Source organism: Lepidochelys kempii, chromosome 5, assembly GCF_965140285.1.
Source record: "Lepidochelys kempii isolate rLepKem1 chromosome 5, rLepKem1.hap1, whole genome shotgun sequence".
NCBI classification, from domain to species: domain Eukaryota; kingdom Metazoa; phylum Chordata; order Testudines; family Cheloniidae; genus Lepidochelys; species Lepidochelys kempii.
Genome location: NC_136384.1, coordinates 71,105,787 through 71,118,364, shown reverse-complemented (window position 1 = coordinate 71,118,364; position 12,578 = coordinate 71,105,787). Strand labels below are relative to the sequence as shown.

The following is a 12,578-nucleotide window of genomic DNA, read 5'->3' as shown; positions in this document are numbered from 1 at the left end:
CCGAAGGACCGACCCTTGGGGCACTCCACTTGATACCGGCTGCCAACTAGACATGGAGCCATTGATCACTACCCGTTGAGCTCGACAATCTAGCCAGCTTTCTAGCCACCTTATAGTCCATTCTTCCAGCCCATACTTCTTTAACTTGCTGGCAAGAAAACTGTGGGAGACAGTGTCAAAAGCTTTGCTAAAGTCAAGGAACAACACATCCACTGCTTTCCCTTCATCCACAGAACCAGTTATCTCGTTATAGAAGGCAATTAGATTAGTCAGGCATGACTTGCCCTTGGTGAATCCATGCTGACTGTTCCTGATCACTTTCCTCTCCTCTAAGTGCTTCAGAATTGATTCCTTGAGGACCTGCTCCATGATTTTTCCGGGGTGAGACTGACTGGCCTGTAGTTCCCAGGATCCTCCTTCTTCCCTTTTTTAAAGATGGGCACTACATTAGCCTTTTTCCAGTTGTCCGGGACTTCCCCCGATCGCCATGAGTTTTCAAAGATAATGGCCAATGGATCTGCAATCACATCTGCCAACTCCTTTAGCACTCTCGAATGCAACGCATTCAGCCCCATGGACTTGTGCACGTCCAGCTTTTCTAAATCGTCCCGAACCACTACTTTCTCCACAGAAGGCTGGTCTCCCCATGCTGTGCTGCCCAGTGCAGTAGTCTGGGAGCTGACCTTATTCCTGAAGACAGAGGCAAAAAGAAACCGTTCTTGTTACTCTTAACATCTCTTGCTAGCTGCAACTCCAGGTGTGATTTGGCCTTCCTGATTTCACTCCTGCATGCCCCGGCAATATTTTTATAGTCATCCCTGGTCATTTGTCCAATCTTCCACTTCTTGTAAGCTTCTTTTTTGTATTTAAGATCAGCAAGGATTTCACTGTTAAGCCAAGCTGGTCGCCTGCCATATTTACTATTCTTTCTACACATCGGGATGGTTTGTCCCTGTAACCTCAATAAGGATTCTTTAAAATACAGCCAGCTCTCCTGGACTCCTTTCCCCCTCATGTTACTCTCCCAGGGGATCTTGCCCATCAGTTCCCTGAGGGAGTCAAAGTCTGCTTTTCTGAAGTCCAGGGTCCGTATTCTGCTGCTTTCCTTTCTTCCTTGTGTCAGGATCCTGAACTTGACCATCTCATGGTCACTGCATCCACTTTAGCTTCCCCTACTAATTAAGAAAGTGGTCGTTAAAAGGGGAGGAGTAGCTCAGTTGCTGGCTGACCAAGGAGGAGAATAGACCTCTTGTCCTTTGCTCCTTGGTTCCTTGAGGGAAAGGGCCAGCTCAGGACCTCTGCAGATTGCAGACTGCTGGAGCCTCTCCAGAGGAAGGAAAGCCTGGCCCAAAACTACAGAGTCTTGGGACTATTTTTCTTTGCTTCTTTATAAAAGGACTATTGGCCAGGCTAGAAGATGCCTGAGGGGCCTGCTGACACTGTTGCAGGGAACTCCTGCCTAGAAGAGGTGTGGGGAACTGCATCAAACTCTGTGGACTTCTTGCACCCAACTCAAGCCTGCCCTGTTGTGTGTCTGAGACCCTGAAGAGTGTATGGTCACATGTGATGGAGAATGTGGACATGATCTCCCCCTCTAATGAAGGGAGAAGCCTGAGTCACCCAGATCTTCAGGTACACCAAAGTGGAGAGTCAGGAGGAGCTTGCCTTGCTGGGAACCACCTGGACCTGAATGAGTAGGTGGCTCAGAACCAATAGCAGCAGCAGCAGCAGCAGCAGCAACAGCAAGTGGCTCAGCAACAAAAGATCATCCCTCACAGTTTATGTATTGCAGATTCTTGAAGTGTAGATTCAAAATTCTGATTTGGACCTTCTGTGTTTGCTGTAAGAGTATCTCAAGTGTCACCATAAAGATCTAGATACAAACATGTTCATGAAAGATATCAAAGCTCAACCACTGCCTGTACATTACGACTTGATAAATGCAGGCATTCTTGTACACAGTGGAGGAATGGCTACTCATACTCATCTGAGGCCAGATCCTCAGCTGTTGTACATGGTCACAGCTCAACTGACATCATATAACTTACAAACAATTTACTCAAGTAGAGGACCTGGCCCCCAGTCTTTCAAATTCTGGCTACATCTTTTTTGCAACAAGACACTATCATACTTTGCCACAAGGCCCTAACAATTAAATACTGTAGAATCCACTTAATTGGTACACTTTGGTGTGAACAGAAATGTGTCCATAAAGTAATTGTCTCAGTTAAGAGTAGCTCATACAAGTATATTGTGCTGGGAAACAGTCACAGTACTGAGAGTATAAATTAAATTTAGACTACATTAAGAGAAGAGTGCCTCAGTCTGCAGTCATAATAGATCAGAAAGCAGCATGAAGTGAGCGAAGAGTCACCAGTGTGAAGAGAAAAGGAGTACTTGTGGCACCTTAGAGACTAACAAATGTATAGCACTCATTTTCTTTTTGCGGATACAGACTAACAGGGGTGCTACTCTGAAACCAGTGTGAAGGTTATGCAAATAAACACCAATTCACACTTCTTAACTACTGTGAATAGGCTTTCAAACAATACTAACCCAGTCCTTTAGTCTTTTCACAACTGGCCATTCCCTTAACCCATTGTTTAGTGTAAGGGAAATACACTATATTCAATCTTTCCCTATGAATCATCAGGTGATATGCTATTAAATGCATTCCAAGTTCCTTGAACTCAAAAACCAACAGACTTTAGTAGTGGTCCATATTCCCGGGAGTGGAATGAAAGACTGTAGTGCTTATTGATCATCTAACCCCACTCCAGTCCACACAGAAAAATCTCCCATCCAGGTCTGAGGGTGCCTTAAACCCAGATTAACATACAAGGCTGAAGGCATAGGTCTGAGCCAAGGTTTTGCCTCCCTCTGGGCTGGCAACACGTCTACTTTACAGTGAGGGTAAAAAAGCCCAGGAACTGTTACTCCTCCAATGTCTTCCCACAATTCTACCTGGGCCAATTTTTCTTGTCCTCTCCCTCTCTACCGCCTCCCTTCTTCTGCACCAAAGTCACCTGCACTGGGGTGGTGTTTAAACTCCACATTGGCTACTACATTTCTTCTGCGCTTCCACAGCATTTGAACAGAGATGCCATCTGAGAAATTCTTCTCCCAGCATGCTGCCAGCTGGTGAGAAACTGACACCAAGCTTCTGGTGAACCTCTGGTGTGAGGTCAGTTAGACCCATAATTTAAGGAAAATCAGCAGTTCTAAGAGGAAATTTCCAAACAGCTGGCAGCAGCATAATTCAGCAGATAGGATCTCACTGCAGGAGAAAAATCAGATTCTTGAAGACCATGTACAGGAAAGTCAAGGGGATCACAACGCCACACCTGGCATATCACCAAAATTGTGCCCATTCTACAAAGCGTTTGAATGGATGCTTGACTCTACCCCAAGCACAAAACACACTTTCCTGCTGGACGGGCTTTTGAAGGAGGAGGAGATCATAGAGGAAGTAAGGCAGCCTCAGCAGAGACTAGAGGCAAAGGGAGTAGACCACACAGAGCTGATGCTTGCCCATATGCCACTTTGGGGCACACTCAGGAGTTTCTTGCACCAGACCCCCAGGAACTCTACAAAGAGGTGACGGGAAGGACCCAGGATGATCTGGCATTTCTGCAGGTGGGCAGGAAGCAGAGTGTGTAGAGATGTTTGCTATTGTTATTAGTGATATTACAAGATGGGGGGTAGGGCTTTGCCTGTTTAAGGCCAATCTCATTAATGATGTTACATGCTGTGGGCAGAATCTGCTCCATTTTGCCTTTGTCCCTCTTCTTCTCCTCCCCACACACTAACCCCTATGAGTTAAGATGGATTACAAGTGGAAGAGAGAGGGGAGAATTCAACATGCAGACAGTGATTTGCTGTGGCACAAATTACTGTGCAAAGCAGGGATTATTAAGTACAAGTAGAGCAATGCCCGCAAACACAGGGACATGAATGGCACAGGCATATATATTTTACTCAGTGCTTTTTCTCACATTGACATTAGCACTAAAACTCATTCAGAGGCAGCCTAGATATTAACTCCACTGCATTACCTGTGTTGGTATTAAGTCCAGAGCACTTGCAAAGTCTCTAGAACCACAGTGTCAGTTAAGAGCTGCTGCTGAAGATGAAGTGGGGATTGTGGTGGAAAGGTACATCTGTGGTACTTCTAAGCAGCTGCATCCTAGTTTATGTTTGCCCAAATTTTCTCCACTCCTGTGTTATACCTTTCTGAAGAATCCATTATTAAATAGCAGTTCCCCATGTAGGTACTTACAGAATATAATCAAGTCACCCCATAACTTTCTCTTTGTTAAGATAAATAGATTGAACTTTGTGAGTCTATTGTTTACTAATCCTTAAATCATTCTCATGGCTCTTCTCTGAACCTTCTACAATTTATCCACCTCTTTCTTGAATTAGGGACATGAGAACTGACCACAGTATTCCAGCAGTGGTTACACCAGTGTCAAAGAGGTAAAATAACATCTCTACCCCTACTTGACATTCCCCTGTTTATGCATCCATTAGCCCTTTTGGCCATAGCATGGAACTGGGAGCTCATCTGCAGCTGATTACCTACCATGTCCCCCACATTTTTTTTCCCTGAGTCGTTGCTTCCCAGGATATAGTTCCCCATCATGTGAGTATGGGCTACATTCTTTGCTCTTAGATGTGTACATTTACATTTAGCCATACTACATTAGCAGGCTGAAAACAAACAAAAGGAAATACTTCTTCACATAACACAGAATCAACCTGTGGAACTCGTTGCCAGATGTTGTGAAGGCCAAAACTATAACTGGGTTAAAAAAACAATTAGATAAGTTCATGGAGGATAGGTCCATCAATGGCTATTAGCCAAGATGGTCAGGGATACAACTCCATGCTCTGGGTGTCCCTAGCCTCCAACAGCCAGAAGCTGGGAATGGACAACAAGGGATGGATTACTCAATAATTGCCCTGTTCTGTTCATTCCCTCTGAAGCACCTGGCATTGGCCACTGTCAGAAGACAGGTTACTGAGATAGATGGCCCATTGGTCTGACCCAGTATGGCTGTCCTTATGTTCTTAAAATGCATATTGTTTGCTTGCTCCTAATTTACCAAGCAGTCCTGATTGCTCTACGTCAGTGATCAGTCCCCAATTTTTGCATCATCTGCAAACTTTATCAGTGATGATTTTATGTTTTCTTCCAGGTCATTAATAAAAATGTTAAATAGTGTAGGAACAGAAACAGATCGCTGTGGAACCTCACTAAAAATACACCTATGCAATGATGATTTGGCATTTATAATTACATTTTAAGACCTATCAGTTAGCCGGCTTTTAATCCATTTAAGGTGTGCCACATTACTTTTATATCTTTCGAGTTTTTTAATCAAAATGTAATGCAGTACTAAGTCAAATGCATTACAGAAGTCTAAATATATTATGTCAACAGTATTGCGTTTATCAACCAAACTTGTAATTTTGTTTTTTAAAAAAGATGTTGAGTTAGTTTGACAGGATCTATTTTCCAAAAAGCCATGTTGATTGGCATTATTTATAGTATATTCCTTTAACTCTTTATTGATAGAGTCTCAAATCAGCCACTCCATTATCTTGCCCAGGATTGATGGCAGAGTGACAGGCCTATAATTACCAGGGGCATCCCATTTATCCTTTTCAAATATTGGCACAACATTAGCCTATTGGAACTTTTCCAGTGTTCCAAGACTTACTGAAAATTAACTTTAACAGTCCAGTGAGCTCTCAGCCATGTCTTTTACAACTCTTGGATGCAAGTTATCTTAATGTATCAGTTTCTTAATTTCAGATAATTTTAAACTAATGTTTCTTTTCTCTAATGTAAAGATCACTAACTTCAATATCAATTAGGTATTCAGGGTACAAATATGCACCCATTTACTCGAACTCACTCTTCAGTAGATTCAAGGAGAGCCCTGCAATTGCATTTGAGGTTTAAATATCATGGCGATAAAAAGCCACTGCTGAAATCTATATGAGGACTCCCAATCATGCTACAACAATGGGATTTTTTCCCCTAAAATTCCCAGGGTAGATAATGCCTAGGTCAGTGGTTCTCAAACTTTTGTACTGGTGATTCCTTCCACATAGCAAGCCTCTGTGTGCGACCCCCATTTTAAATTAAAAAAACCTTCTTTACATATTTAACACCATTATAAATGCTGGAGGCAAAGTGGGGTTTCGGGTGGAGGCTGACAATTTGTGACCCCCATGTAATAATCTCATGACCCCTTGAGGGGTCCCGACCCCCAGTTTGAGAACCCCTGGCCTAGGTGAAAATTAAACTCAGATACACTGCAGATATAAATATGAGCATTCTACATTATGACAAACAGATTTGATAGAACTGTACAGGGTTTGCCATCTCCTGAACATCCCCTTGTGGCCAGAGGCCATTCTGCAGCAACCTGCCTCTGTTTCCTCCTTTTCAGGGCCCCTCACACAGATTCCACACACTTTTTCTGTGGTCAAAATACCTGTCCTTGGGGTCAGGGTTTAATTAATAGTCCCAAATTAAAGTCCAACAAACAAACATTTCTCTTCTGACTCCCAGGCCTTCCTGCCTGTAGAGGTTTTGCAGTCTTTTCCCCTACTTGGTCAGGATCTCTCCTGCCTTAGGAGGCTACTTCCAGTCCTTGCTAGCTGGAATCTTAATCCCAAATCTCATTCTTAGCAGTCTCCACTTTCCTGAGCATTCCCTTCTCTGCAACTTCCAGCTGCTCTTTATAGGGGAATCACCTAACCCCTCTCAGGTGTGCCTCTTTTAGTAATCAGGGTCGGGGAGCCCCAGATCGTCTATCCCTTACAGGGAAAGCCACCCTGCTACCATAACATATGGCAAATAGTGCTGAGCAGCAGAATAATTTATGTACAAAACAGAAATGCTGCTATTTTTGCAGAGGACAGGATATAGATTCACACTAGAAATTCATCACATTTAGAGGAAGGCTAGAAAGCAAACAGAAGCAGAAACTAGCAGAAGTCCTGGATCCTCTAAAACACTGAACAATGGAAGCCAGTCTGTATTTTCTCTTCCTCTTACCAAGATTTTGTGCTGTGCCAGAGGTACAGCACAAAACATGTAGCCTAGGCCACCCTGGTGACAGGAGAGGCCCTATTGTAACTGCATATCCTCCCAAACCATGGAAACAAGCAGTTCAGTCATTTATTACCCCATCTACACTCTGCTTATCAGTTTTCCTCTCCAGCTGCAGCTTTCTTCTTTCCACCACCTCAGAGTTCAGGTCTTCACCCTCATCCTGAGCCACTAATGGGCCTCCTCAGCCTGCAGCCAAGTCATGGGCTATATATTGTGTTTTGATTATTATTATATTTAAATACTGCATACATTTGTTATTAATATAACACACATATAAATTCCCTTTCATAGTACATTGAATAATTTTATAATCATACCTGATGTATTCCATTAAATCAGTTTTACATTAGACAAATATATTGTACTTTTCTCATTTTAAACATGCATGGTCTTCCCTTCCATCCTGCTCTGTTTCCAGAGAACATTTTGTTCTGTGTATTTTCTACGGTTGGATAAATTATATATATGAAAAAAAAAACTTATTCAATGAGTTTAGCCCATTTTTCTGCTGATGAACAATCCACAAACTGATCTCACTTTTTCAGAATTTAGTTATTGATGATACTTTGTTCAATTGCTTTCCCAACCAAAGTCTAACGTAGATATTATCCTCAAATTGAATACTACTATTTTTTAATATTTGTTATTATGTCTCATAAAAGTCACATATTTTTGTTTCTGCTCTCTGATAGGATGAAAAACCAGGAAAATCACATAGTGAATCAGATTTCACAAACACGATCACAAATACATTTCCGCACTATCTGGCCAGCTGTAGTGCTTTCTATCCAATAACTACATTAGCAAAAGATTCCACAGACTAGTTTCCCATAAAACATATATCTGAGGATTTATCTTTTATTCATTGACAAGGACATCTCATCTATGGACCCATTTTCTGATAACAGTAATCAAAACACTATTCTGCGAAAGTTATATTTTATAACATTTATTAACCTATATTTACTTTCATGACTGTATTTAAAAATTTCATCTTTTGATTGGAAACAATATGCACTCAGAAAATTCACTTTTTTCGCAAGGTCAAAATTGCAGTACTTTGGCCTCCATTTCATACACCAGAGGTATAGAAAGAAAAATCAATATAATCAGTTTACTGAGTTGTATTTATCAAGCTGAAAAGGAGTTGTTTTCGGAGAGATACACATATCTACAGAGAACAAAAAAACAGTGTAAACCTATTGTTTAACTTGGCTTATTTAAAAGAAAGTGTAGACAAGAGAATCACTGCGGGCCCAATTATCTGACTTTTACTCATGTGGGAAAATCCTGGCCCCACTGACATCAATGGCAAAACTCCCACTGACTTCAAAAAGGGCGCAGAATTTCACCCTCAGTGAATAGTTTCACTGAATATGGGTGGCAAAATCTAGTTCTTAGTTTTAGCAGAACTTGTCAATTCTTGTGAAATTTAGATGACCACCACATTTTTTATACTGTGTCCCTTTTTCCCCCTCTGCTTCCCCTTCTGATTCTGCTACCTGAACACCTTTGTTTTAATCCAAGAGAACAAGTGAAATTTTTCATATGGAGCCTGAAGCCCTGGATATCTACCAAGCAACAGGGTGTTTAGCTCTTTGCTTACAGGATAAATACATCACCTTCCCAATGTGGTTAAGAATCTTTAATAGGAGCAGAAGATCTGAAGTTATTATACAGTAAAAGTATGTTTCAACAAAGCTCCATGACAATTTTAATGAAATAAAAATGAGGAAATCCTCAGAGCACCCTAATTTCCATGAAACTGTTATGAAATCTAGACCTATGTATTGCCTTGTCTCAGCTAAACTCTATTAACACAGAGGAAATAAAATCTTTGTTTAGGTGGAGTTAAGGTTCCAGGCACTTCATAGTGCCCTTTACACAGCTTGTAACCTTCTAGAACAGTGGTTCCCAAACTTGTTCCGCCGCTTGTGCAGGGAAAGCCCCTGGCGGGCCAGGCCGGTTTGTTTACCTGCCGCGTCAGCAGGTTTGGCCGATCGCAGCTCCCAGTGGCCGCAGTTTGCTGCTCCAGGTCAGTGCGTGCTGCTGGAAGTGGTGCGGGCCGAGGGACGTACTGGCCGCCGCTTCCAGCAGCTCCCATTGGCCTGGAACAGTGAGCCGCAGCCACTGGGAGCCGCGATTGGCCGAACCTGTGGACGCGGCAGGTAAACAAACCGGCCTGGCCCGCCAGGGGCTTTCCCTGCACAAGCGGTGGAACAAGTTTGGGAACCACTGTTCTAAAATGTGAGGGGACAATTTCAAAAACTCAGATGTTGGGAAACTAGGAAATGTTGAGTTCTAAGCCCCCTTAAAAGCATCAGTGTACTATTACAAGCAAAACATGAATGTAAGAAAACCAGTCAATACAGTTAAGGTTGTGGTAAGAAAGAAGTGTCAACTTAACTGCCCCTCATGGGGCTGGCAACAGGAAACAGCACAGTAATTTATCCATTTCTGTATATCCATCACAACCCAAAATCATCATTCCTCTCAATGCACTTCAATGAGCCATCACAGTTGTCTATGCTGCACCACTGATCTGGGAAGTAGTTGCAAATGATTGGCAGAGATCACACTACACAAAAAAACACTTAAGAAGAACTTAGAAAACCAGGCAATGCAGAGTTGGTGCATAGGAACTGTCACTAACTCTGCATTGCCTGGTTTTCTAAGTTGGTGTTTTGTTTTTTTCTTATAACACTAATGATCTTGTAAGTGGAACCTTAATGTTATATTTTCTGGTCACAGAATATCTGAGCTTTTGGAATTGACATATTTCTAGAAGAACACAAGGTGCACAAGACATTATGGAGTGTCTGGAAAGTTATTCCACATAAAACATGTTTTTGCATGTAACTTCACCATTAGAAAAAATGAGTGTAGTGAAAGGGGCTTGGTCGAGAAACATCTTTGCGGGGGCCTGGGCTGGCTTTCTTGGAGCTGCTGAGCACCCTGTTCTTGCTGATAGAGGGATATACGAGTTATGAATGGCACAGAAATTAACAGCAGCGATTAGAAGACAAAACTTGAACTCCTGGCCTCTTGGCCCCTAGTCCAGGACAGTTTTCCCTAAGCTACAGAATGTTTGTGGGGAACTCAGTCTCCCTTTCTCACCCCACACTAGCTGGAAGCCTGCACACAGTGGTATTGGTCCATGCAGGACTGCAGTGGTCTCACTATTGCTACACTACTCCATGGAACCAGAAATAAAGTCTAACAACTTATTAATTTGACTCAGAGCCTTGTTCTGGTACCGGACACTAGAACTCTGCAGGGATAGTCCAGGTTGCTGAGGAAGTTTCATGTGGTTATTGCCCATAATTTCCCCACACACACATATTTCTGCACAAGAAACCGTTGTAAGAAAACTGAAATATTAGGAGCATACAATATGGGGAAGAGGGCCGTGTCTTTGGGAACTCCTTGACCAAATGACTAAATTTTCACCATAAACTTTACCCTGGGCCCCAAAGTGTCCATCTGGGGTCACTCTGTATGTTTATTTTTGAGAGGGTTGAGGATTTAGCTTTAACCAGACATTCTGTTGCAACCTAATCTACTTGTCTCCCCATAATCCATCTTGCTTGTATGTTCTATATTAAGCAGTTCCCTAAGGTTGTATGTGATTTGTTTAGAGACCTCTGCATACATGTTAGCATACATGAAGTAACATTTGTCAGGCAGCAACTGCAAATGAAGCAAAATCTCTTTATTCCTGGCTTTACTCTGCAGGAAACTCCCACTCAAGTTTCCCTAACACGCCATGCAATCTTACTAATTCTTTCATTCCGTTAGTCTCTCAGTGTTGGATGGAAAGGTAATGCAGTCTGTTCCGTATAAAAAGGAATCCTAAATAAATGATAGTGATGTACTTCACAAAAATTTGAATGGAAGACTACAAAAGGGCCAGCAACCTCAAATCATTTTCTGTCCTAAATGACCTATACTGACCTTTGCAGGTTTTTGAAAATGGGTAGTGATAAAGAACATTAATTCAACTATAGCAGATGAATTATAGCATGAGATATATTGGTGTCACTCAAGGTCACTTTTGCCTCTGAGATATCACTACTTTTGGGGGATTGATAGAACAGTAATTATAGAAATGAATGTATAGACTAGTTACAAGGAACAGCTGCTTCTTTTGCACCTGTGTACTTATTAAGCAATTATTCCAAATAAATAAAAGATTATTATGTGCTGAGCCTGTGATCCTAGGTAATACTTACAGCAACTGCCTCCAGGATTTGTTTAACAGCATCGGCAGCATCTCGCTCACTGTAATATCCTTTTTCCACAATCCTAGAAAGAAGCAGGAGATACTGCTCAGACTCAGATATAGATAAGCATGCAATGTAGGTAAATGCTTCATAAAAAAATTAATCAGAAATAATCAAATTCGGACATGTCAGGTAGGCTGCAATGCTCTCTGTAGAATCAAAATTGCAGATTTCTGATGGTTAAAGCTAGGTCTATACATCTGTACTTTACCTGCGGTTCCTAGTTAACATAAAAAAAGAGGATTTTTAAATACCAGTTTATTGTTGTAGAAGTAAAATCATAACTACTAATAAAGTCTGCAAAAGAAAGGTATTAGAACTCTATAGGATGATGAATTTTAGAAAATCCCAGCTAGCCAAATCATCTATAACATCTTTTGGGGATGCTTTCCTACATTTATATTTAGTTTAAGCCATTCTTCTAAAAATGATGTGCCATCCATTTGCAATGTCCCACTAAGATCTGTTCTTCACAGTCAAGCTAGGGTGTTTGGTGTTAGAACCTGCCGGCTGCAAATTATCCATGTAGCAATCTGCTGATTTGTCCTCTACAATGCAAGACTTTATTGTTCTTTAATTCATAAAGCCCAGTACAGTATGTGCATATTGCTCATGACAATTAATAGCCTGATTTTTCAAAAATGCTGAGCACCTGCAGCTCATAGTGAATTCAACGAGCTTTGTTGGTACCAGGAACCTCTGAAAAATCTGGTGACTAAATCTTCTTTTCTAACATTGATTCAACTCTTTATCAGAGAAAAATATATGTGTTTAAAGAGTGTTCTCTTCGGAAGTGTTCTCTTTTAAACAATGGTACATTAATATATAAATGCCTTTTTTTAAAAAAATGGGTAGCAGCAATGACAGAATTTCTGGTGCCTGATTCAGGGTTTCATGTTCTGGGACATTCTGGAAGACCATAAACTAATATTACTGAATGAAACAAAATATGAAAACACAGTTAAATAAGAAAATTTAAAAAAAATAAATAATTATAATCATTTAGCATTTTGGGGGTTTAAAAACTGAATTAATTTTCAAAGCCCAGCACAACAAATACGTTGCACTCAGGTCATATATTGTTACTTGAATATAAACTAGTAAACTATGTACAAAAAATTTAGAAGATTTATATCACTGAACACTTAGAAAAATTCTTCATT

General features: G+C 41.2%; 1 protein-coding gene across 5 annotated transcripts in view; it reads right to left on the bottom strand.

The window, feature by feature from the left end:
• The window catches only part of CAMK4 (calcium/calmodulin dependent protein kinase IV), a 291,927-nt gene that overhangs the window by 94,084 nt on the left and 185,265 nt on the right, over positions 1 to 12,578 (bottom strand). For all 5 annotated transcript variants that reach the window (XM_073344679.1, XM_073344680.2, XM_073344683.2 and 2 more), the window contains one exon: positions 11,365 to 11,437. In XM_073344679.1, the coding sequence (XP_073200780.1) occupies positions 11,365 to 11,437 (73 nt within the window). The remainder of the gene's footprint in view (positions 1 to 11,364; positions 11,438 to 12,578) is intronic.